This window comes from Myotis yumanensis, unplaced genomic scaffold, assembly GCF_028538775.1.
Source record: "Myotis yumanensis isolate MYYU_CA2020_CCGP unplaced genomic scaffold, mMyoYum1.0.hap1 SCAF_9, whole genome shotgun sequence".
In the NCBI taxonomy this organism is placed as follows: Eukaryota; Metazoa; Chordata; class Mammalia; order Chiroptera; family Vespertilionidae; genus Myotis; species Myotis yumanensis.
In genome coordinates, this window is record NW_027223760.1 from 18,464,712 (window position 1) to 18,490,478 (window position 25,767).

At 43.7% G+C, this 25,767-nt stretch overlaps 1 protein-coding gene and 1 pseudogene across 2 annotated transcripts in view; one reads left to right on the forward strand and one right to left on the reverse strand.

Annotated features, from left to right (window-relative positions):
• The window catches only part of IQUB (IQ motif and ubiquitin domain containing), a 78,382-nt gene that overhangs the window by 35,713 nt on the left and 16,902 nt on the right, over nucleotides 1-25,767 (reverse strand). For both annotated transcript variants that reach the window (XM_070423819.1, XM_070423820.1), the window contains exons 4-7: nucleotides 18,444-18,602; nucleotides 18,184-18,356; nucleotides 17,826-17,981; nucleotides 4,289-4,499 (exon numbers count right to left, since the gene is read on the reverse strand). In XM_070423819.1, coding sequence (XP_070279920.1) covers nucleotides 4,289-4,499; nucleotides 17,826-17,981; nucleotides 18,184-18,356; nucleotides 18,444-18,602 — 699 coding nt within the window. The remainder of the gene's footprint in view (nucleotides 1-4,288; nucleotides 4,500-17,825; nucleotides 17,982-18,183; nucleotides 18,357-18,443; nucleotides 18,603-25,767) is intronic.
• LOC139016630 (MICOS complex subunit MIC60-like) lies at nucleotides 21,356-22,233 on the forward strand (annotated as a pseudogene).

Here is a 25,767-nt window from a genome sequence, read left to right on the forward strand (position 1 = left end):
TGGTGGCGCCCCAACCCCCTGATTGGCCCTGCTCTGTGGGTGACAGGGGGTGGTGCCCTAACTCCCCTATCGGCCCTACTCTGTGCGTGACAGGGGGGAGCTCCCCAACCCCCTGATGGGCCCTGCTCTGTGCGTGACAGGGGGGAGCTCCCCAACCCCCTGATGGGCCCTGCTCTGTGCGTGATGGGGGGGGCAGTGCCCCAACCCCCTGATTGGCCCTGCTCTGTGAGTGACAGGGGGCAGTGCCCCAACCCCCTGATTGGCCCTGCTCTGTGAGTGACAGGGGGCAGTGCCCCAACCCCCTGATTGGCCCTGCTCTGTGCATCACAGGGGGTGGCGCCGCAACCTCCCCATTGAACCTGCCTTGAGTGTGACGGGGGCGGTGCCCCAAACCCCCAATCAGCCCTACCCTGAGCGTGACTGAGGGTGGCATCGCAACCTCCCAATCCGCCCTGCTCTGTGCATGACAGGGGGCGGCGCCCCAACTCCCCAATCAGCCCTGCTCTGAGCCCGACCAGGGGCTGCACCTAGGGATTGGGCTTGCCCTCTGCCACTCAGGAGCAGGCCTAAGCCAGCAGGTCGTTATCTCCCGAGGGGTCCCAGACTGCGAGAGGGCACAGGCCGGGCTGAGGGACCCCCTCTTCCCCCCCGAGTGCACAAATTTTTGTGCACCGGGCCTCTAGTTAAAATATATTGCCCCTCGTCTAAAGGGCCGAATCAGAGACAGGATGCTGAACTAAGAAACTGGAGAAGGCCCTAGCTGGTTTGGCTCAGTGGATAGAGCATCAGCCTGCAGACTGAAAAGTTCTGGTCAGGGGCACATGCCTGACTTGCGGGCTCAATCCCCTGTAGGGGGTGTGCAGGAGGCAGCCAATCGATGATTCTCTCTCATCACTGATGCTTCTAATTCTCTCTCTCTCTCTCTCTCTCTCTCTCTCTCTCAGGAATTAATACAATATGTATTTTTAAAAAATTGGAGAAGTTCAATTCTGAATTCAAAAATTCCCAAGACCGTCAAAGAACCATATTGGACAATACTTTCTTTATAACACAAGGTTGAGGATCAAATGAGATAATATACTAAAACTGCATACTTTACCCATCTACACTAATAAAAGAGAAACATGGTAATTAGCGTACGACCGCTACCCTTTTCATTGGCTAATCAGTGAGTATATGCAAATTAACTGTCAGCCAAGATGGCGGCCGGCAGCCAGGCAGCTGGAAGCGAACATGAGGCTCGCTTGCTTCAGTGACTACGGACTCCAATGTTCCTGCCTCACTTTCCGGCCTCTCAGTTGCAACTCTAAGCAACTATGTACTATGTTGCAAATAAGAAGCTAAACAAAAGCCCAGAAACCGGCTTTCAGTCAGCCGGGCTTTAGCAACATTGTATCGATGTTTTCAGCAGCGAGGCCTCAGAGCTACAGCTGGCCCAGAATAAAAAAAAAAAAAAGAAAGAAAACAAGGAGCGGTTGGAAGCTTCAGTCACTCCCTTCCGGAAAACAGCCCTCAGCCCCTCACCCAGACTGGCCAGGCACCCCAGTGGGGACCCCCACCCTGATCCAGGACACCCTTCAGGGCAAACTAGCCAGCCCCCATCCATGCACCAGGCCTCTATTCTATATAGTAAAAGGGTAATATGCCTCCCAGCACCGGGATCAGCGGAGCAGTGAGGCTCCCGGCACCGGGATCAGCGTGACAGGGGGCAACGCCCAAAACCCCTGATTGCCCTGTGGCTCTGTGTGTGACAGGAGGGGGGGGCCACAACCTCCCTATCTGCCCTGCTCTGTGCCTGATAGGGGGGAGCTCCCCAATTCCCTGATTGCCCTGCGGCTCTGTGTTTGACAGGGTAGAGCCATAACCTCTCCATCAGCCCTGCCCTGAGTGTGACAGTGGCGGCGCCCCAACCCCCTGATCGGCCCTGCTCTGTGGGTGATAGAGGGTGGCGCCCCAACCCCCCTCCACGGGCCTTGCTCTGTGTGTGACAGGGTAGAGCCATAACCTCCCCATTGGCCCTGCCCTGAGTGTGACAGGGTGCAGCGCCCCAACCCCCTGATCCGCCCAGCTCTGTGTGTGACAGGGGGCGGTGCCCCAACTCCCCTATCGGTCCTACTCTGTGAGTGACAGGGGGGAGCTCCTCAACCCCCTGATCAGCCCTGCTCTGTGCGTGACAGGGTACGGAGCCCCAATACCCCTGATGGGCCCTGCTCTGTGCGTGACAGGGGGTGGCGCCACAACCTCCCCATTGACCCTGCCTTGAGTGTGACAGGGGGCGGTGCCCCAACCCCCCAATCAGCCCTACCCTGAGCATGACTGAGGGTGGCATTGCAACCTCCCGATCCGCCCTGCTCTGTGCATGATGGGGTGGTGCCCCAACTCCCCAATCAGCCCTGCTCTGAGCCTGACCAGGGGCTGCACTTAGGAATTGGGCCTGCCCTCTGCCACCTGGGAGCAGGCCTAAGCCAGCAGGTCGTTATCTCCTGAGGGGTCCCAGACTTCGAGAGGGCACAGGCCGGGCTGGGGGACCACCCTCCCCCCCCCCCCCCCCGCCCCGAGTGCACAAATTTTTGTGCACTGGGCCTCTAGTCTACACTAATAAAAGAGAAACATGGTAATTGGCGTACGACCGCTACCCTTCCCATTGGCTAATCAGTGAGTATATGCAAATTAACTGTCAGCCAAGATGGCGGCCGGCAGCCAGGCAGCTGGAAGCAAACATGAGGCTTGCTTGCTGTGAACTCCAACGTTCCCCGCCTCACTAGCCAGCCTCTGAGCTACAACTCTAAGAAACTATGTACTATGTTGCAAATAAGAAGATAAACAAAACACCAGAAACCAGCTTTCATTCAGCCAGGCTTTAGCAACATTGTATCCATGTTTTCAGCAGCGAGGCCTCAGAGCTAAAGCTGGCCCAGAATAAAAAAAGAAAAAGAAAACAAGGAGCGGTTGGGAGCTTTAGTCACTCGCTTCCGGAAAACAGCCCTCAGCCCCTCAGCCAGACTGGCCAGGCACCCCAGTGGGGACCCCCACCCTGATCCAGGACAGCCTCCAGGGCAAACCAGCCGGCCCCCACCCGTGCACCAGGCCTCTATCCTATATAGTAAAAGGGTAATATGCCTCCCGGCACCGGGATCAGCGGAGCAGTGAGGCTCCCGGCACCGGGATCAGCGTGACAGGGGGCAGCGCCCAAAACCCCTGATTGCCCTGCGGCTCTGTGTGTAACAGGGGGCGGGGCCACAACCTCCCTATCCGCCCTGCTCTGTTCGTGACAGGGTGCGGCACCCCAACCCACCCCCCCCCCCACGGGCCCTGCCCTGTGCCTGATAGGGGGGAGCTCCCCAATCCCCTGATGGGCCCTGCTCTGTGTGTGAGAGGGTGCGGCGCCCCAACCCCCCACCCCTCCCCCTGCCGCACCTATGGGCCCTGCTCTGTGTGTGACAGGGTAGAGCCATAACCTCTCCATCAGCCCTGCCCCGAGTGTGACAGTGGTGGCGCCCCAACCCCCGATCTGCCCTGCTCTGTGGGTGATAGAGGGTGGCGCCCCAACCCCCCTCCACTGGCCTTGCTCTGTGTGTGACAGGGTAGAGCCATAACCTCCCCATTGGCCCTGCCCTGAGTGTGACAGGGTGCAGCACCCCAACCCCCTGATCTGCCCAGCTCTGTGTGTGACAGGGGGCGGTGCCCCAACTCCCCTATCGGCCCTACTCTGTGAGTGACAGGGGGCAGTGCCCCAACCCCCTGATCGGCCCTGCTCTGTGTGTGACAGGGGGCAGCGCCCCAACCCCCTGATTGGCCCTGCTCTGTGCATCACAGGGGGTGGCGCCCGCAACCTCCCCATTGACCCTGCCTTGAGTGTGATAGGGGGCGGTGCCCCAACCCCCCAATCAGCCCTGCTCTGAGCCTGACCAGGGGCTGCACCTAGGGATTGGGCCTGCCCTCTGCCACCCGGAAGCAGGCCTAAGCCAGCAGGTCGTTATCTCCTGAGGGGTCCCAGACTGCGAGAGGGCACAGGCTGGGCTGAGGGACCTCTCCTTCCCCCCCGAGTGCACAAATTTTTGTGCACCAGGCCTCTAGTTGTTAGTATAAAAGCATTTCCAATTTCATTTCCCCCCTTAATTCCTGTACCAAATGTAAAACACTATTCATCATTTTAAATTATCTAATCCAGATTCCCAAGACATTTTTCCTAAAATAAAGTCTTCCTTTTGTCTTTAGTAGACCTGTTTTTCCTACTAATGAAAAATTTTAAAATTAGTATTTTATGCAAAGCCTATTTTAAACTTACGTTCTAGTGCATTATAAAGAAGTTCAAAATCTTCTTTTGTTTTAGGATTATGCCTCCGGAGATAGTCCATTTTCATCCATTCTTCTTTTTCTCTTATCTTTCTTAGTTCTTCCTCTTCTTTCCACTTCAACTTTAACATTTTTTGTCTTCTTAAATTATCAACAAAGACTTTAGCATGCCATTGTCTATAGTACGTCTGTAACACTATTACCTGTAGTTAAAAGGAAATAAAAAATATCTACCATCAACTTTATGAATCAATAACAGGCAACAATGATTATTTTTATTCCAATTCAATAAATACTAAAACACTCTAGGTCTAGTTTTAGTTCTGTGACAGGTATTCTCACCTATATTATAACACAGATAATGCACATCAGTTATTTGACTGTGAAATCTAGCAAACACATCTTCATGGGAGGCAGATAGTACAATACTTAAGAGTACAGGCTCTGCAGAAAAACTTAATTTAAATCTTCCCTCTGCTACTCTGTTTGGTTTTGGGGAAGCTACTTGCCATCTCTGTGCTTTGGTACCCTTATCTATAAAACACGTGATAATAACAGTATGCATCTAAAGTGCTTAGTTGGCTTAAACCTGGTGTATCTCAAATTATCAATAAATACTATTATTGTCATATTTAATTATCTCTATTACTATTGAATAGCAATTATCTCTAGTTCATCATTTTGTCCTTAGCATTAGCTTATATTTAAAACAAAATTGAAGACCATAACTCTTTCTCATGAAGTATATCACTCTAAGATAAGGCCTTTAAATCTCATTTTTTTTTTTTTTTTTTTTTTTGTTTGTTTTTTTTTTTTTTTTTTTCCTCTTAAAGTATTACAAAGGGTATTACATAAGTATCCTTTTTCCCCCCCCCCACCCTTGACAAACCCCTACCCTCCCTTACCCCCCAGTGTCTTATGTCCATTAGTTATGCTTATATGCATGCATACAAGTCCTTCGGTTGATCTCTTACTCCCCTCCCTCCTGCCCCCCAACTCTCTCTGGCCTTCCCACTGCAGTTTGACAATCAGTTTGAGGCAGCTCTGCCTCTGTATCTATTATTGTTCAAAAGTTTGTAATGGTCTTTATTATCCATGAATGAGTGAGATCATGTGGTATTTTTCCTTCATTGACTGGCTTGTTTCACTTAGCATAATGCTCTCCAGTTCCATCCATGATGTTGCAAATGGTAGGAGTTCCTTCTTTTTAACAGCAGCATAGTATTCCATCGTGTAGATGTACCACAGTTTTCTAATCCATTCATCTACTGATGGGCACTTAGGCTGTTTCCAGATCTTAGCTATGGTGAATTGTGCTGCTATGAACATCTGGGTGCATATATCCTTTCTGATAGGTGTTTCTGGTTTCTTGGGATATATTCCTAGTAGTGGGATCACAGGGTCAAATGGGAGTTCCATTTCCAATTTTTTGAGGAACCTCCATACTGCCTTCCATAGTGGCTGCACCAGTCTGCATTCCCACCAGCAGTGCACAAGTGTTCCTTTTTCTCCACATCCTCTCCAGCACTTGTCGTTTGTTGATTTGTTGATGATGGCCATTCTGACAGGTGTGAGATGGTACCTCATTGTTGTTTTGATTTGCATCTCTCGGATGATTAGTGACTTTGAGCATGTTTTCATATGTTTCTTGGCTTTCTGAATGTCCTCTTTTGAAAGGTGTCTATTTAGATCCTTTGCCCATTTTTTGATTGGATTGTTTATCTTCTTTTTGTTAAGTTGTATGAGTTCCCTATAAATTTTGGAGATTAAGCCCTTATCAGATATGACGTTGGCAAATATGTTTTCCCACGAGGTGGGTTTTCTTGTTGTTTTGTTGATGGTTTCTTTTGCTGTGCAGAAGCTTTTTATTTTGATGTAGTCCCATTTGTTCAGTTTCTCTTTAGTTTCAACTGCCCTAGGAGCTGTATCAGTGAAGAAATTGTTTTGGCATATGTCTGAGATTTTGTTGCCTTTGTATTCTTCTAGAATTTTTATGGTTTCCTGTCGTACATTTAAGTCCTTTATCCATTTTGAGTTTATTCTTGTGTATGGTGTAAGTTGGTGGTCTAGTTTCATTTTCTTGCATATGTCTGTCCAATTTTCCCAACACCATTTATTGAAGAGACTATCTTGGCTCCATTGTATGTTCATGCCTCCTTTGTCAAAAATTAATTGAGCATATTGGTTCGGGCTAATTTCTGGACTCTCTATTCTATTCCACTGATCTATATGTCTGTTCTTGTGCCAGTACCAGGCAGTTTTGAGAACAGTGGCTTTGTAGTACAGCTTGATATCTGGCATTGAGATCCCACCTACTTTGTTCTTTCTCAGGATCGTTGCAGCTATTCGGGGTCTTTTTTTATTCCAGATGAATTTTTGGAGAGTTCGTTCTAGATCTTTGAAGAAGGCCATTGGTATTTTAATGGGAAGTGCGTTGAATGTATAGATTGCTTTGGGTAGTATGGACATTTTAATGATGTTGATTCTACCAATCCAAGAACATGGTATGTTCTTCCATCTGTTTATGTCTTCCTCTATCTCTTTTTTCAACGTCCTGTAGTTTTCTGAGTAGAGGTCTTTAACCTCTTTAGTTAAGTTTATTCCTAGGTATCTTAATTTTTTTGGTGCGATGGTAAATGGGATTGTTTTTCTGATCTCCCTTTCTGAAAGCTCACTGTTGGTGTATAGAAATGCCTCAGATTTCTTGGGGTTAATTTTGTATCCTGCTACATTGCCAAATTCATGTATTAAGTCTAGTAGCTTTTTGATGGAGTCTCTAGGGTTTTGTATGTATAATATCATGTCATCTGCAAATAAGGACAGTTTTACTTCCTCTTTTCCAATTTGGATGCCTTTTATTCCTTCTTCTTGCCTAATTGCAATGGCTAATACTTCCAGTACTATGTTGAACAGGAGTGGTGAGAGTGGGCATCCCTGTCTTGTTCCTGTTCTTAGGGGAAATGGTGTTAGTTTTTGTCCATTGAGTATGATGTTGGCTGTGGGCCTGTCATATATGGCTTTTATTATGTTGAGGTATGATCCTTCTATTCCCACCTTTCTGAGAGTTTTTATCAAAAATGGGTGTTGGATTTTGTCGAATGCTTTTTCTGCATCAATTGATATGACCATGTGGTTTTTTTCTTTCAATTTGTTTATGTGATGTATCACATTTATTGATTTACGGATGTTGTACCATCCTTGCATCTCTGGGATGAATCCTACTTGGTCATGGTGTATGATCCTTCTGATGTACTGCTGGATCCGATTTGCTAAGATTTTGTTGAGGATTTTGGCATCTATGTTCATGAGGGATATTGGCCTGTAATTCTCTTTCATTGTGATGTCTTTACCTGGTTTTGGTATTAGGGTGATGCTGGCTTCATAGAATGAGCTTGGAAGCGTTCCTTCCTCTTGAATTTTTTGTAGTAGTCTGAGGAGGGTAGGTTTTAGTTCTTCCTTGAATGTTTGGTAGAACTCCCCTGTGAAGCCGTCTGGCCCTGGGCTTTTGTTTGCTGGAAGCTTTCTGATGACTGCTTCAATTTCTTCCATAGTTATTGGCCTATTGAGGTTTTTAGATTCTTCCTGATTGAGTTTTGGAATGTTGTATTTTTCTAGGAATTTGTCCATTTCCTCCAGGTTGTCCAGTTTGTTGGAGTAGAGTTGCTCGTAGTATTGTTTAACAATCATTTGTATTTCTGTGGGGTCTGTTGTTATTTCGCCTCTATCATTTCTGATTTGGTTTATTTGGGACCTCTCTCTTTGCTTCTTGGTGAGCCTGGCTAGGGGTTTGTCAATCTTGTTTATCCTTTCAAAGAACCAGCTCTTGGTTTCATTGATTTTCTGTATTGTTTTTTTGGTCTCTATTTCATTGATTTCTGCTCTAATCTTTATTATCTCCTTCCTTCTGCTCACTCTGGGGTTTTCTTGTTGCTCTCTTTCTAATTCTTTGAGTTGTAGAGTTAGATGATTGACTACCATTTTTTCTTGTTTTTTGAGATAGGCCTGTAGAGCTATAAACTTCCCTCTCAGGACTGCTTTCATTGTGTCCCAGAGGTTTTGGATTGTTGTGTTTTCATTGTCATTAGTGTCCAGGATGTTTTTAATTTCTTCTTTGATGTCATCGGTAACCCAATCAATATTTAATAACATGCTATTCAGCTTCCAAGTGTTTGAGTATTTTGGGTTGTTTTTATTGTAGTTTATTTCTAACATTATGCCATCGTGGTCTGTGAAGAAGCTTTTTATGATTTCAATCTTCTTGAATTTGTGGAGACTTTGCTTGTGACCCAATATGTGGTCTATTTTTGAATATGTCCCATGAGCACCTGAGAGGAATGTATATTCCGCAGCTGTGGGGTGAAGTGTTCTGAAGATGTCAATTAAGTCCATCTGATCTAGTGAGTCATTTAGGATTGCTGTTTCTTTGCTGAGTTTTTGTCTAGCGGATTTATCCAGTGATGTCAGTGGTGTATTAAAGTCCCCTACTATGATTGTATTGTTGTCGATCTCTCCCCTGATATCTTCCAGAAGTTTTCTTATGTATGTGGGTGCTCCTGCATTGGGTGCATATATGTTTACCAGGGTTATATCTTCTTGTTGTATTGATCCCTTTAGTATTATGAAGTGGCCTTCCTTATCTCTGGTTATGGCCTTCACTTTGAGATGTACTTTGTCAGATATAAGTATTGCTACCCCAGCTTTCTTTTCCTTTCCATTTGCGTGAAAGATATTTTTCCATCCCTTCACTTTCAGTCTGTGTGAGTCCCTTCTAATGAGGTGGGTCTCTTGTAGACAGCAGATGTATGGGTCATGTTTTTTTATCCATTCAGCCACTCGATGTCTTTTGGTTGGAGCATTTAGTCCATTTACATTTAAAGTTATTATTGAAAGGTATTTGTTTGTAGCCATTTCTTTTTGTGTGTGTGTGTGTGGCTGTTTTCTTTCTGAGCTTGATATTTCTTCTTTTTACACCAGTCCCTTTAGCATTTCTTGCATGGCTGGCTTGGTGGTGATAAACTCCCTTAGCCCTTTTTTGTCTGTGAAGCTTCTTATTTCCCCTTCAATTTTGAATGATAGCCTTGCTGGATAGAGTATTCTTGGATTCAGTCCTTTGCTTTGCATCACTTTGTAGATTTCCGTCCATTCTTTTCTGGCCTGATGTGTTTCTGTTGAGAAATCATTTGATAATCTAATGGGAGATCCCTTGTATGTTACTTTCCGTCTCTCTCTTGCAGCCTGTAAGATTCTCTCTTTATCCTGAACATTTGCCATGGTAATTATGATGTGTCTTGGTGTGGGTCTTTTCGGGTTCACCTTGTTTGGGACTCTCTGGGCTTGTGTGACTTTTTTCTTCCCCACCTCAGGGAAGTTTTCTGATATTATTTCTTCGAATAGGTTTTCTAATCCATGTTCATCTTTCTGTTGTTCTGGCACCCCTATTATTCGTATGTTGTTTCGTTTCATGTTGTCCCAAAGCTCCCTTAGGCTCTCCTCCTGTCTTTTAATTTTTTTCTCCATTTGCCGTACAGTTTGAGTGTGTTTTGCTTCCTTGTCTTCTAATTCACTAATTCGGTCCTCCGCTTCTCCCAGTCTACTGTTGATACTTTCAATGGAGTTTTTTATTGAAGCTATGTCACTCTTCATTTCTTCTTGGGACTTACTTAAGTTGTTGATTTTTTCATCTGTTTCTTCTAGCTTCTTGCATAAGTAGTTGAGTTTTTCATCTGTTTCTTCTTGCTTCTTGAACATGTGGTGCATGTACTCTAGGAACCTTATTCTGAATTCTTTTTCCGTCATGTTGCATATCTCTGTCTCACTTAGCTGCTTTTCTGGCGAGTCCTCCTTTTCTTTCCTTTGGGGGTTTCTTTGCCTACCCATGTTTGATCTCGCTGACATATGTAGATGTTGAGGTGTTCAGTGGCTGCTCCCTGGGTGGCAGGGGCTCCTTGGGTTGTGGTTGCTGCTCAGACGGTTGCGGTAGCAGCTGCTTTCCAGTTGGCAGCAGCTCCTCTGGTGGGTGTTGTTCACAGCTGTGTTGGCTCTTCTGGCTGGTGGGGGGAGGCTTCACGTACAGTTGCTGTTCCACAGACAGAGGGTGTGGTGATCAGGAGGCTGTGGTGATCAGGAGGCTGCGGTGATCAGGGGGCTGCTGTTGCTTGGATCTGCTGCGTTGATTTAAAGGCACAAAATACAACAGAGCAAGGCACAACGTACCAGGCACTGAACACAAGTATATTCACAATATTAATAACCCCAAATAAAGGTGACCACCCGAATTAAGAGAATTAGGGGATAAGGGAGAAAGAAGAGAAGAAGATAAAAGAGAGAGCAGAAAAGAAAAATAAGAAAAAAACAAACAAAAAAGGAGTGCAAAAATAGAATTGGGAAAAAAGAGGGGGGAAAAAAAGAGAGCGAAAAAAGAGAATGAAGTAGAAGTGGGGAAGAGACTCCCCGTATGAGGAGCAAACTCCAATAGAACTGCCACTAATCTCAACAAATTCCAGCAACAGATCCCTGGAGATGAATGCAAACTACAAACCACCAATAATATCCAGAGGGGTAAGGGAAAACAGAAGCACAAAAATAACTGGGGTGGGGTGGGGGAGGGAAGGGAAAAACCAGCAGAAAAAAAAAAGAAAAAGAAAAAGAAAAACAACCTCACAACCAGTCCTAAAAAAGAAGAAAAAACACAAAACAAAACAAACAAACAAATTAAAAAAAAAAAAAAAAGCCCAATATATTCAACAATCAAGAAAACAATAGAAAGATAAGAGAGAAAAAAAATGGTTGGAAAGTGAAGAAGGATAAAGAATAGGTGTAAAAGGATTTAGAGCAGTAGATTGGAAATAGGATATATAAGTAGGGTGGAATTAGACAGGGGGTAAAAAGAGGGAATTGGGAAAGTCTGGAGCAGGAATAGGGTAAGAGAAACAGGACACCAAAAGGGGAAAAGTAAGGAAGAGGGTTTTAGCAAAGAGGTGGAATTGAGATAGGGAAAATTAATGCTAAAGGAACGATGAAAATAGAATGGAGAACACTAATCCCAAAAGAAAATAAAGAGAAAATAAAATGGCACTTTAAAAAATGGTAAAATGGTAGGAGTAATAATACTGGTTAAAAATAAAAATGTGGTAATTGAAAGGGTAAAATCAGGTGATGGAAAAAGAAGAAAAAGAGAAAAAAAAAATTGGTTTCTTAGTAAAAAGGTGAAAAAATTAAAAAGAAAAAGAAAAAGAAAAAATTTGCAGTAGTGATGGTCTTTCGGTTCTTCTACTCTTCAGCCTGGTTCGCCTTAGTCCTGCCAGGTATTTAGGAGAGTGTTGAATTTGCCTGCATTACACTGTTCCTCCGTGTTGTAAATCACAGTCCTGATTTTAAAGCAGGCCGTATTTGTGATCCAGTCTGCCTTAATTTGTATTCCCCTAAGAGTCAGTTTGTGGCTCAACCTCTGGGTGGCAGTGTTTTTGGGTTGGCCTCTGAGGCTATACAGCTTCTCTATCCTTTTTTAATCCTTACCCTGCTCTGTGTTGTTGGTGGGACTGAAAATCCCTCTATAGGCCAGACCCTGGTAACTCCCAGGGACTAATCAGCTTGTTTTAGTCCTTTATCTCATACAGGGTGGAATCTGGGTGTGGCTGTGCTCCTTGCCTGGGGAGCTGGGGGGAGGAATTCCACCCTCTGGAGGAATGGCTGCCCCAGTCCTGGGCCCAGGGGGGTCTCAGCACTCAATTCGCTGCCACCTCCTCCGGCTCCCCCTCTTTCCTCAGCCTCTCCCCAGATTCCCCTCGTCTGCACCTTCACCCTCTCTTCAGCACAGGTGAGTGTCTGTATCCGAACTGTCCTATGAGCAGGGTTCAGTGAAAACAAAGAAACAGACAAACGCCGGCCGGCCGCGGAAACGCTCCTCTTACCGGTCTGGGAAACGCTCCTCTTACCAGCACTGCATGGTCTGGGAAACGCTCCTCTCTTATGGGCACTGCATGGTCTGATCAGTTCCTCAGGATGCCCCCTTTAGTCTCAGTTCTCCGCAATCACAAAATCCAAATCTCAAATCTCCTGGCGCCAGCAAACCCGCGGAACTCCTTACCCTGGTCAGGGTCTGTGTCTGTCCCAAGAGACGCGGCTGTCTGCCATGCGGTCTCCCTCCGACCCTCTGGGCTCAGGTCTTGCAAACTTTCCTGCCCAGATCCCTGGTTTTTAACCTTTCCAGGGGAGGTCTGCCCTTCCAGGCTGCAAGCCGTCTCACCAGCTGAGTAAATTTGCCAATTCGGGGTGGGTGTTATTAGTTTCAGCTGCTTACTCCGTTTGCTCCGGGACAAGACCTGGGACGCGTCTGCCTATGTCGCCGCCATCTTGCTTCCTCTTAAATCTCATTTTTTAAAAAAAGATAAAATTAGGAAATTTTGTTCACAAGAATTCCCATTAGGAAGAAAATTTGTGTTTCCTAAATATATAGCAGGTAGGTTATGTGGTGGAAATCACCAAAGGCAGGTTAGATAAAAGAGAATTTAAGCCAGCAGGTATCTATTAAATTGTGAAAAATATAAATATGTCTGAGGGTCCACTGGATCCGCAAAATACTTGCAATATAGTTGAGAGTTTCATTTTTATTTACTAGACTTATAAATAAAAATAAAATGTGGAGAGGCTGGATCAAGATTGAAGACAGAAATATGTTGATACATGCCTTTCCCTCCTTCTAGTCCCAGATAATTAGAGATAATTATATAAGCAGAAATAAGAAAAGACACTGGACCATGTTGAAGGAGTCCTCCAAAGGAAGAGAAACTTTAAAGAATCCCCCTCAAGAAAGGGAATGGGTGATACTTTAAGCAATAAAAAAAAATTAAAAAAAAAAAAGAAGAAAGGGAATGGGTGGAATCGCTGCAGGAGGAGTCTAATCATACCCTGGACAGGCAAGTCACAAAATAGAGAAACGACTCTAAGACTGCTTCAAGCCCCAAACTGGTGGGTCACGTGAGCAGAAGAATCCCAGGGCAACTAACTAGGTGACTGCTTGAAAAATGCGAGAGAGACAGGATCCTCTAAGTCTAAGACAATTAGTTAAAGACAACAGAGCCTTCGCTGGTTTCGCTCAGTGGATAGAGCGTCAGCCTGAGAACTGAAGGGTCGCAGTTTTGATTCCGGTCCAGGGCACGTGCCCTGGTTGCAGGCTCGACCCTAGTAGGGGGCTTGCAGGAGGCAGCCGATGGATGATTCTCTCATCATTGATGTTTCTATCTTTCTTTTCCTCTCCCTTCCTCTCTGAAATCAATAAAAATATATTTTTAAAAAGCAACAGAGGTATTTGCCTCTGGGCAAGAGGAGTCAGTGGCCCAGAAGGCTCGTGGCACCAGGATGAATAGAAGCCCCCTCTCAGAAAACTAGCTCTCTCCCAGAATCAAGCCTGGCCCAGCCCCTAAAGCCACTGGGTAAGGCTGTAGTAAACAAACACAGTGGACATCAGAAATCTCAAATACTCTGAGGACACACCCAAGAAAAACAAAACATTTAAGAAAAGCCAACAAAATAAAAAGTGCCTCATTCAACAAAGAAGAATTTACATTTGTATGAAACAATTACTAAAACAGTGGGTCTCAAAACCTGTGGGCTAGACCCACAGCAACAGCAGCATCTGGAACTAAATTCACAAGCTTCAGTACAAGGGCTGGAGGAGCAGGGGCCAAGGCATGAAAGAGCTGGCAGACTCGTCATTCCTTTGTTGAACTTTACCCCAGCCAGCCAGCTGGTGCCGCTGCCAAATTGGAGATCTCCATTAAGTTGGCTAACATTGTTCACCGCCCTGGTGATTCCCTGAGAATCCACCACACCACACTCACACCACCCACCAACTTCTCCCAGCAGATCCTTCGCACAGGCAGCCTTCCCCAGATTGTGCTGCTCACTTTCCTACAATCTCTCAGAGGCCCTCAATCCCCCAGCCAGCAGCAGCTGGCATTGGCATTCCCTGTACCTCTTCCAAAGCACCCCCACGCGCAGGTCTAAGGGCAGCCAGACTCAGTTTGCAGCCTTGCCTCTTCCAGACACCTCTAAACTCACAGGCAACAATCAATTGCAAAAGACAAAGGATGGTTGACTAGACAAGAAAATCCAGACCCATATATATGCTGCCTACAAGAGACCCACTTCAAATATAAAGAGTCACAAACTAAAAGTAAAGGGATGAAAAATGACATATCATGCAAATAAAAGGAGGGGGAAAGCTGTGTGGGGAATACTTATATCAGGCAAAACAGACCTTAAAATAAAGTGAGCCTGGAGCAAGTTACTGTTGCTGTGGGGGATGGAGGGAAAGCAAAGGTGAGAGACATAAGTAAAATCAGAGTGTCTAGGAAAAATTAAAGGGAAGATATCCTAAAACTTCCAGGATATCTCCACCAATGAAGCAAAGAAAAAAAAAATGCCTCTATTATTCTGTGAGCAACAAACCTAACTGAGTTGAGGTCTCAGACAATTCGCTCATATGGTTGCAAAGACAGACAGAAGCTCCCGGATTGGAGAGGGCTCTACTGAGTTATTTAGAAAATAACTCAAAAATAATTCAAAACAGCCGAAACCGGTTTGGCTCAGTGGATAGAGCGTCGGCCTGCGGACTGAAGGGTCCCGGGTTCGATTCCGGTCAAGGGCATGTACCTGGGTTGCGGGCATATCCCCAGTAGGAGATGTGCAGGAGGCGGCTGATCGATGTTTCTCTCTCATCGATGTTTCTAACTCTCTATCTCTCCCCCTTCCTCTCTGTAAAAAATCAATAAAATATATTAAAAAAAATTAAATTTAATTTAAAAAAAAAATTCAAAACATAGTAAAACAATAATTTTTAAAATTTAAAAATGGGTAAAGGATCTGTGTATACATTTCTCCTGAGACTATACACAAGTTGTTAATAAGCAAATAAAAATTTATTCAGGCCAGTTAATATATATATATATATATATATATATATATATATATTCAGCCCAGCTGGGTATGGTTCAGCAGTTGAGTGTCGACCCAGGAACCAGGAGGTTGCCGGTTTGATTCCCACCAGGGCACATGCCTGGGTTGCAAGCTCAATCCCCAGTAGAGGTGTGCAGGCGGCAGCCAATGATTCTCACCACTGTTTCTATCTCTCTCTCCCTCCCCCTTCCTCTTGGATAACAATAAAAACATATATATTTTTTAAAAGAAAATATATCCAATATAATTAGCCATCAGGGCACACAAATCAAAAGCACAATAAAATATCACCTCACACTCATTAGGATAGCTATAATAAAAAACAATAACAAATGTTGATAAGAATGTAGAGAAATTGGAATCCTCATATACTGCTGGGGGGACATAAAATGGTACAGTGCTTTGGAAAACAATTTGCAGTTCCTCAAAAGTTTATAAGCAGACTTACCATATGACCCAGCAATTATACTCCTGGGCATATGCACAAGAGAAATAAAAACATATGTCCATATAAAAAAAAATTGTACATGAATTTTATATCAGTTTTATTTCTAATAGCCAATAAGTAGAAACAGCCCAAATGTCCATCAACTGAGAAGTGGACAAATGAAACATGGTATGTACATTTGCATATATGTAATAGATATATACATTTGGGTATATATAATAAAATATTATCCTGCAATATAAAGAAATGAAGGATTAATACATGTTACAATATGAATGAGCCTAAAAAACATTATTCTAAGTTAAAATACTCAGTCACAAAGACTATATTCTGTATGATTGCATGTATATGAAATGTCCAGAATAGGCAAATCAATAGAGACAGAAAGTAGATTAGTGGCTGCCTGAGGCAGAAAGGATTGGAGGGAAATAGGATGGCTATTGGGTGGAGAACTTCCTTCTGGGATGATGGGAATGTTCTAAAATTGATTGTCATAATGGTTGAATAACTCTGTTTATATAGAAAAATCTTTTAACTGTATACTTTTTTTAAAAGGGATACTGAAAATTTTATACTTAAAGACTAGAGGCCCAGTGCAAAAAAATTGTGCACGGGTGGGGTCCCTAGGCCTGGCCGGCAATCAGGGCCTATGTGGGCCATCTCACCCAGTCCCGATTGGGGCCGGGCTTGCCAGAGGCTGCCGGCTGCTGGATGGGGCCTGCCGGATGGGAGGAGGGACTGCGGGAGGTTTGCCAGCCAGGGCGAGAGACTGGGAGAGGTTGGCTGTGGGAGCACAATGACCACTAGGGAGCAGCTACTGTGTTGAGCATCTGCCCCCTGGTGGTCAGTGCATGTCATAGTGACTGGTCAACCAGTTGTTCCTGTAATTCTGGTTGTTCAATCACACTGGTCACTTAGGCTTTTATATATGCAGATATTAATTATATAAATAAAAAACTAGAAAATAATAAAAATGGCACACTAGAAAAATATTTAACATAAAAGAAAATGGTAAAGGAGGAACAGAGGAACCAGAGAAACAGAGGACTATAGACAACAATAGCAAAATCATGATATAATTCAACCTTATCAATAATAACATGAAATATATGTGTATTGAACACTTTAGTCAAAAGGCAGAGATTACTAGATTGGATAAAAAGATAAGATCCAATTATATGCTATTTACAAGATATATACTCCAGATACAAAGTCTCAATTAGGTTAGAAGTAAAAGGATGAAGAGAGTAGAGTATGCAAACATAACATAAAAGAGTTGGAGTGGCTATACTAATATCAGAGAAAACAGATTTTAATACACTTTTGTTTTCAATTAGTCTGGAACCCTTCCTAGGTGATCCAACTGTCACAGGGATTAAGGCCAAGGGATAGAGGGTACAGAGCTCATAAATGGCCAAAGTTCTGGGAATTCCCTCAGGGAAAGAGAAGGATTAGGAGTATTTAGGATTCTGGTTCCTTATACTGGGGGCAGATTAATCCCAAAAACTGCATTTACTACCAATAATACATGGCTCACACTGACAAAGACTCTCTCCTTGACCAAATTCTAATCAGGCTCCTCTAAGCTCTTTTTCAACTATGCCTTGACATTTGGGCTTCTGTGCTCAGCTTTGCATTTTTTCAGTTTTATTAAGAATCCTGCTAACTCAGTTTAACCAGAATCCCCGCCCTCAATATCTGATCACTCTCCATATTTGATTGGGTTCCTCATCTTCCGCCACCCCCCAGATGATGCCTACTCACTCTGGCCTGCCTTTGGCAGAAATCCTGTTAATTTGGTTTAGCCAGAATCCCCTTTATCCCTGATGTTTTCTCATAGTAATTTTCCATCCTCTGATCCCTACCTTGTTCCTTGGCTATAAACTCTCACTTTTCCTGCTGTATTCAAAATTAAGCCTAATCTCTTCCCTCCACTGTAGTAGCCCCTTTTGAATCAAGTCTGCCCTACCATCTTTAAAAAATATTGTAATTTAGTCATTAACCACACTCACATAGGTTCTTCCCATGCAAACTAGTGTGGCTTAGGCAAAGACACAGATATACACAGAACAATTGACTCACATATTAAATTTTTAGTATTCACCCATAATAAAAGTTATCTTACCGCGTTTAATCTTCGAGCATGGTATTCTTCTGCTGTAAAATATTTTCCTGGTGTTATCAGTTTATCAGTCATATTTGATACATACACACCAATTTTAGTCATCTGTGTGGATGTTGTATTTGTAGTTTGTTGGAGCTTTTTTCTCTGAAAAACTGTCTAAAATTAAAAGAAGATTTAAATAAATATCTACTCTCTACACATATAAATGAGTAAGAGCATATTCTCCTACATATTTAAGTTATTTATTCATTAATTTAGTTGCCATATAATTCCTTAGAAGACTTTTAGAGAGGTATACAGCATAACATGTGTTTATTCTGTAGCTTCAAAAACCTATAAGGAAAAATAAAAATACTACCTGGGTATCCCTACAAAATGTATTGTCTTTTTCAGGAATCTTTTTAGGTACAGTTTGTGTTCCAGCATTGTGATATTCTATTCCCGTTAGTTTATGTCTGAATCCACCAAGAAATGGTTTGTGAAAGTCACATTTTATAATCTCAACAGCTACATGCTGGTACTGATCAATGGCTGAGGAGACAAAACCAAGACTGAATGGAAGTTCAACTACAAAATGACTCTAAAATGCTTTTATCCAAAAGACATAAAATAACTAACCAGTTTGTACTCTGACAATTATGATTTGAGAGGCACTTAATCTGTGTAATCTTTTGATTGGATACAGATCTGGAAGTGTGGAATAGATATCCACTTGTACAACATCCTGCGGCTTAACTCCATATTTTAGTAGAGTCTCATGATTTTTAAGAATTTTTCCTAAAAATGAGATAAAATTATAAGAAGTGTTATGACAAAGAAATGAAATATATTCTCATTTGAAGGGGTTACAAAACATCTATAAACACATGTTGTTTAATTACCAAAATATTGATTGGTATCGAGTGCCAAGTATTAATGGTGTCCATCTCTTGCTATAACGTTAATACAGAATACTCTGCAGTGGGAAAAGTCAGGGTGGTATCCCGAGCAAGAATTCAGCATTATAAGTAAAGCTACAACTCTTAACTCATCAGAAATGCAAATACATAATAACCATGCAACTCTGTAAACATTTGAAAATTTAAAAAACCTATTCTATAATATGAGCAAAATCATACTCTAAATGATTCTGTAAAAAAATGACAGTGTATTATATGTAAGCACAAGACATAGCATATCTGGGGAAACCTGACTATTTTAATACTCACCTCTCTCTCCAGCAGAAAAGTATACAATCAGAATTCTAAGGAATCCCTTCCTGTCTCGGTATCTATAATCAGAAACTCATACAAATTAATTAATGCCAAGGTGGAGCTAAACCTCAGTTTTGTGTTTGAAAAAGTATAGAGCACTTTATTTTTATGTTGTATTGCTTCAACCTCTTCCTTCTCCCCATTGGTTTATTCTATAAATTGACTCTAATTTTATTTCTCTATTTTAAGGCATACAAAAATATGTATAATGTTACTGGTTGCAGTTTTGTATCATGGAAACTTTATTCATAATACCCATACCAATTTTCCAACATATGATCTTCCTAATTACAATGAATAAGTTAAGCATAGCAAAGGTTTTAATACATTCATTCTTAGAAATATATCACATGCCACCACTAGCCTTTTAAAAATGTTTGATAATTATAAATATTTTTTTTCAATTACAGTTTACATTCAATATTATTGTGTATTAGTTGCGTGTGTACAGCATAGTGGTTAGACAACTACATACTTTACAGAGTATTCCCCCTGATATTTTCAGTACCCTCCGGGCACCATACATAGTTCAAGAAAGCACAAAAATCATTGAGTTTCTACATTTCACCCTCAATTCATAATTTAAAAATTAACATGAATGTTATAGATTTGGTAATAGGTTTAAATAATGGTCCTAATCCCCAGAACCTATGAATGCTACCACATATGGAAAAAGTGACTTTCAAGGATTTTGAGATGGAGAGATTATCCTGGATTATCCAGGTGGACCCTAAATATAACCACAAGTGCTCTTATAAGAGAAAGCAAGAGGAGTTTGATTATAGGGGTGAAGGTGACATGACAGAGCAGAAGGATTTGAGGAGGCTGTGCTGCTGGCTTTGATGATGGAGGAATGGGCCATGAGCCAATGAGTATAAGGAATGCAACTCTAGAAGTTGGAAAAGGCAAGGAAGCAGATTCTTTCCAGAACCTTTAGATGGAGAAGAGCCCTGCTGACACTTTGACTTTGTCTGAGTGAAAGTGAGTTAGGATTTCTGACCTCCAGAACTGTAAGAGAAATCATGTGTTGCTTTAAGCTACTAAATCGGTGGTTGTTATAACAGTCATCGGAACCTAATACAGATTCCCAGAGCCTCTTCATCCCTCTCCTTGTTTCTGTAGTAGGCTTAGTCCCATACCAAACTTGAATTCTAGTTCCGGTACCAGAAGAAAGCACCTATCTAGAAGGTGGTTAGTTGACACAGAATCCAGCTTTTTCATTATTATTGCTACTGACATAAGCCCAGTGGTGATGCCAAGTACTTACACATAAAGAAAAGGCCATGAAGTGCAAAGAAAGAGATTCTTAGGTACCATTGGCCAACTTCTCCAGTGCTCTCTCCAGCTTTTAATTTCACCTTATAATTAATGCCACACAGTTTCAAGTTCCCTTTTTGGAGTTATACCTATATTTAAGTTCAGACTCTGCCACTTATTAGCTATGTGGATTTGTGTGATCTGAAGAGAAACCAGAGCTTTAGTTTTATTCTTTTAAAGAAAAATTCATAATAAAGGATTTTGTGTGGATGGAATGATATTGTGATAATGTAGCCACCATATTTTGTAGGGCTATCACATAGTAAATGCTCAATAAATTAATCATCATCATCAACATGATCATGATCGTTCTCACTATTATTATCACTATACAAATTTTAGCTTTGTTTCCCTAACCAAGCTTTAATAATCAGTTGCTTGAGTACACAAGCATTACACTATTCAAGTATACTGATTATAATAGTTTTGAAAAACAATTTTTTCTACTGTATAGTGCTTAGGATTTTCCACACACAAAAAAAGTTATTGTGATACCTTTGTAAGTAAAGACCAGAACTTTTTAAGCTAAAATATTAGGATTTGCTATGGGACACAGCAAAAGCAGTCTTGAGAGGGAAGTTCATAGCACTACAGGTCTAACTCAAAAAATAAGAAAAAATAAACTATTTAACCCTAAAACTTAAAGAATTATAAAGAGAAAAACAAGAAAAATCCCAGAGTTAAGTAGAAGGAAGGAAGTAATAAACGAGCAGAAATAAATGACATAAAGACTAAAAAAAAATACAAAAAAATCAATGAAACCAAGAGCTGGTTCTTTGAGAGGATAAACAAGATTGATGAACTTTTAACCAGACTCATGAAGAAACAAAAAGAGAGGGCCCAAATAAATAAAATCAGAAATGAAAGCAGAGAAGTAACCACTGACACCACAGAAATACAAAGGATTGTAAGAAAATACCATGAACAATATATGACAACAAGCTGAACAATGTGGATGAAATGGACAAATTCCTAGAAAACTACAATCTCCCAAAACTGAATCAGGAAGAATTAGAACTGAATAGGCAAATAACAATGGATTAAATAGAAGCAGTAATCAAACAACTCCCAGCAAACAAAAGCCCGGATCCAGGTGGCTTTACAGGGGAGTTTTACCAAACATTCAGAGAAGAACAAATACCTATACTCCTCAAACTATTCCAAAAAATCCAAAAGGAACGAACACTTCCAAGCTCTTCTTTTATGAGGCCAGCATTATTCTAATTCCAAAACCATATAAAGACATGACAAAGAAAAAGAATTACAGGCCAACATCCTTGATGAAGAGAGATACTAAAACCTTCAACAAAATATTAGCAAATTGTTGGGTAGTGCTGTCGAGGCCATCAAAGCCACCTGTTCTGATAGTGAATTTGCCCAAACTTGAACCGCAGCAATCCCTCAAGAGTCCCTGACCTGTGGGGTATACAGTGAAGAGACCCTTAGAGCCCGTTTCTATGCTGTCCAAAAGCTGGCCCGGAGGGTAGCAATGATTGATGAAACCAGAAATAGCTTATACCAATACTTCCTCTCCTACTTGCAGTCCCTGCTCCTATTCCCGCCTCAGCAACTGAAGCCACCCGTGGAGCTCTCCTCTGAGGATATAAACACATTTAAGTTACTGTCATATGCCTCCTGTTGCATTGAGCATGGTGACCTGGAGCTGGTGGCGAAGTTTGTCAATCAACTGAAAGGGGAGTCCAGATGAGTGGCGCGGGACTGGATGAAGGAAGCCCGGATGACTCCAGAAACTACACAGATAGTGGACATCCTGACAGCATACGCCAGAGCTGTAGGAATAGGAACCACTCGAGTGCAGCAGGAGTGAGGCCTAGAGGTTTTGTCAGAGGAAGTCAACAGTAATACATGAAGGGTTAGCAGCCGGGTCCCAGAATTGTCTAGAAGGGGCAGGTTACACATGCTGTTCTAAATGTTAACACCTGTGGCGTTTATGTTATTTCCACTTGCTGTCATGTCAGTGAACTCCAGGAGTGCTTTCTTTGCAACTTGTGCAACATTTTCTGTTTTTCAGGTTTTACTGATCGGGCTGTGAGCCAATCAAAATGATGTCTGTGATCCCTATTATTATTGATTTTGTCCCTGGAGCAAACTGAATAAAACAGAAAAAAATATATATTAGCAAATTGCACCCAGCAATGTATTAAAAAGATCATACAACATGACCAAGGATTTATTCCAGGGATGCAAGGCTGGTACAATATTCACATATCAATAAACATGATACATCACATAAACAAACTGAAAGACAAAAATCACATAAAAAGCATTAGATAAAATCCAACACCCAACTTTCAGCAAAGTTGGAATTCCTATATAATAAAAGGCTAATATGCAAATCAACTAAACGGTGGACCGACCAGTCGCTATGATGCACACTGACCACCAAAGGGCAGAAGCTCAACCTAGGCGCTGCCCCCTGGTGGTCAGTGCACTCCCACAGGGGGAGTGCCACTCAGTTTATAATTGCTAAGATCTGGAAACAGCCCATCAGCAGACAAGTGGATAAAAAAAGCTGTGGTACATTTATACCATGGAATACTAGGCAGCAGTAAAAAAAAAAAAAAAAAAAAAAAAAGAGAGAGAGAGAACCTCTTACCCTTTGAGACTGCATGGAAGAACCTGGAGAGTATCATGCTAAGTGAAATAAGTCAGTCAGAGAAAGACAAGTATTACATGATTTCAGTCAGCCATATGTGGAATCTAATTAACAAAATAAACAGATGAGTAGAGTGGATCCAGAGACATGGAAGCATGGAACAACAGAGTGCAGAATCTCAGAGGGAAGGCAGTGGGGGGTGGGTGGGTAGGTGGGAAAAGATCAACCAAAGAAATTATATGCATATATACATAACCCATGGACACAGACAATAGGGTGGTGAAGGCCTGGGGCAGGGAGTGGGGGTGGGCTGAAGGGGAGTCAATGGAGGAAAAAGGGGGACAAAGGTTAAAAAATAAAATAAAATATTAGGATTTGTGCAGACATAAACATAGTCTATAGAAACATTTATTTAACTACTAGAGGCCCGTGCATGGATTCGTGCACAGGTGTGACCCCTTGGCCTGGCCTGCGGGGACCGGGTCGAAACTGGCTCTCCAACACCCCCCGAGGGGTCCCGGATTGCAAGAGGGCAGTTCTCAGGTGATGCACCCTGGAATCGGGCCCCCTCCTCTCTGGTTCCCGGTGCATCACCTGAGAACCACAGCTGCCAAGTCACTGCAGCTGCCGAGTCACCGCAGCTCAGCAACTCCTGCATTAAGCATCTGCCCCCCTGGTGGTCAGTGTGCATCATAGCCACCAGTCATTTGGTTGACCAGTCATAGCTGTCACTTAGGCTTTTATATATATACTAGAGGCCCGGTGCACAAAAATTTGTGCACTGGGGGGTGGGGGGGTCCCTCAGCCCAGCCTGTGCCCTCTCGAAGTCTGGGACCCCTCGGGAGATAACGACCTGCTGGCTTAGGCCTGCTCCTGGGTGGCAGAGGGCAGGTCCAATCCCTAGGTGCAGCCCCTGGCCGGGCTCAGAGCAGGGCTGATTGGGGAGTTGGGGCGCCACCCCCTGTCATGCACAGAGCAGGGCGAATTGGGAGGTTGCGATGCCACCCTCAGTCACGCTCAGGGTGGGGCCGATTGGGGGGTTGGGGCACCGCCCCCTGTCACACTCAAGGCAGGGTCGATGGGGAGGTTGTGGCGCCACCCCCTGTCACGCACAGAGCAGGGCCAATCAGGGGGTTGGGGCACTGCCCCCTGTCATGCACAGAGCAGGGCCAATCAGGGGGTTGAGGAGCTCCCCCCTGTCACTCACAGAGTAGGACCGATAGGGGAGTTAGGGCACCGCCCCCTGTCACACACAGAGCAGGGCAGATCAGGGGGTTGGGGCACCGCCCTCTATCACCCACAGAGCAGGGCCGATCAGGGGGTTGGGGCGCAGCCACTGTCACAATCAGGGCAAGGCCGATGGGGAGGTTATGGCTCTACCCTGTCACACACAGAGCAGGGCCTGGGGGGAGGGGGGGTGCCTTTCCCTGTCACACACAGAGCAGGGCCAATCAGGGGGTTGGGGCGCCGTCCCCTGTCACACACAGAGCCGCAGGGTGATCAAGGGATTGGGGAGCTCCCCCCTATCAGGCACAGAGCAGGGCCAATCAGGGGGTTGGGGCACCTTCCCCTGTCACGAACAGAGAAGGGCAGATAGGGAGGTTGTGGCCCCGCCCCCTGTCATACACAGAGCCGCAGGGCGATCAGGGGGTTTGGGCGCTGCCCCCTGTCACGCTGATTCGGTGCCAGGAGGCCTCGCGGCTCCGCTGATCTCGGTGCTGGGAGGCATATTACCCTTTTACTATATAGGATAGAGGCTTGGGGGCTGGCTGGTTTGCCCTGAAGGGTGTCTTGGGTCCCCACTGGGGTGCCTGGCCAGCCTGGATGGGGGGATGATGGCTGTTTGCAGCTGATCACACACCCTTCAGGGTGGGGGTCCCCACTGGGGTGCCTGGCCAGTCTGGGTGAGGGGCTGAGGGCTGCTTTCAGGCTGGTGGTTGTTGACTGAAGCTCCCAACCGCTCCTTTTTTTTCTCTTTTTTTTATTTTATTCTGGGCCAGCTGTAGCTCTGGCTCTAGCTCTGAGGCTCCGCTGCTGAGCGTTCTATAATTGAAACAATGTATAACTCCAGCTCTGAGATCCCGGCCGTTTGTTTAGCTTCTATATTTGTTAGAATGTTTCAAACTGCCAGGTCAGAGGCCAGCAAGTCAGGCGGGGAACATTGGAATCTGCAGTCACTGGAGTAAGCAAGCCTCATGTTCGCTTCCAGCTGCCTGGCTGCCGGCCGCCATCTTGGCTGACAGTTAATTTGCATAAGGATATGCTGATTAGCCAATGGGAAGGGTAGCAGTCGTACGCTAATTACCATGTTTCTCTTTTATTAGTGTAGATATAGATGTTATTCTGGTTAACTCCATCACAGCTACAAAGATTACATCCTCTCATGACACAAAGCTACTATAAAGTGGGCTGCTCAATATTGCCCACAAAATATAAATAAACTTGCACATTGTGGGAATGTGAATTGACCTTAATGTATAGAAGGCTAATAGATAAATTATTTTTAGCCCTCTTCTTACTCTATACATGCTCTATCATGCTTTATTTTATTTTAACCTCATTTCCTCCCATTCCCATATATAGTTTTCTTCCAGCCACACTTCCCAAAAGTCCCAATTTTTCCCACCTCTTTGGGACTTAGCACAAGTATTATAATTTTCACTAAAAGAAGCTTTTCAGAATCTTTCCTCCCTGTAGTCACAGCTTTTTGTGCATACACATTATGTGGGAACTACTACATGAATCTTCTTCCTTG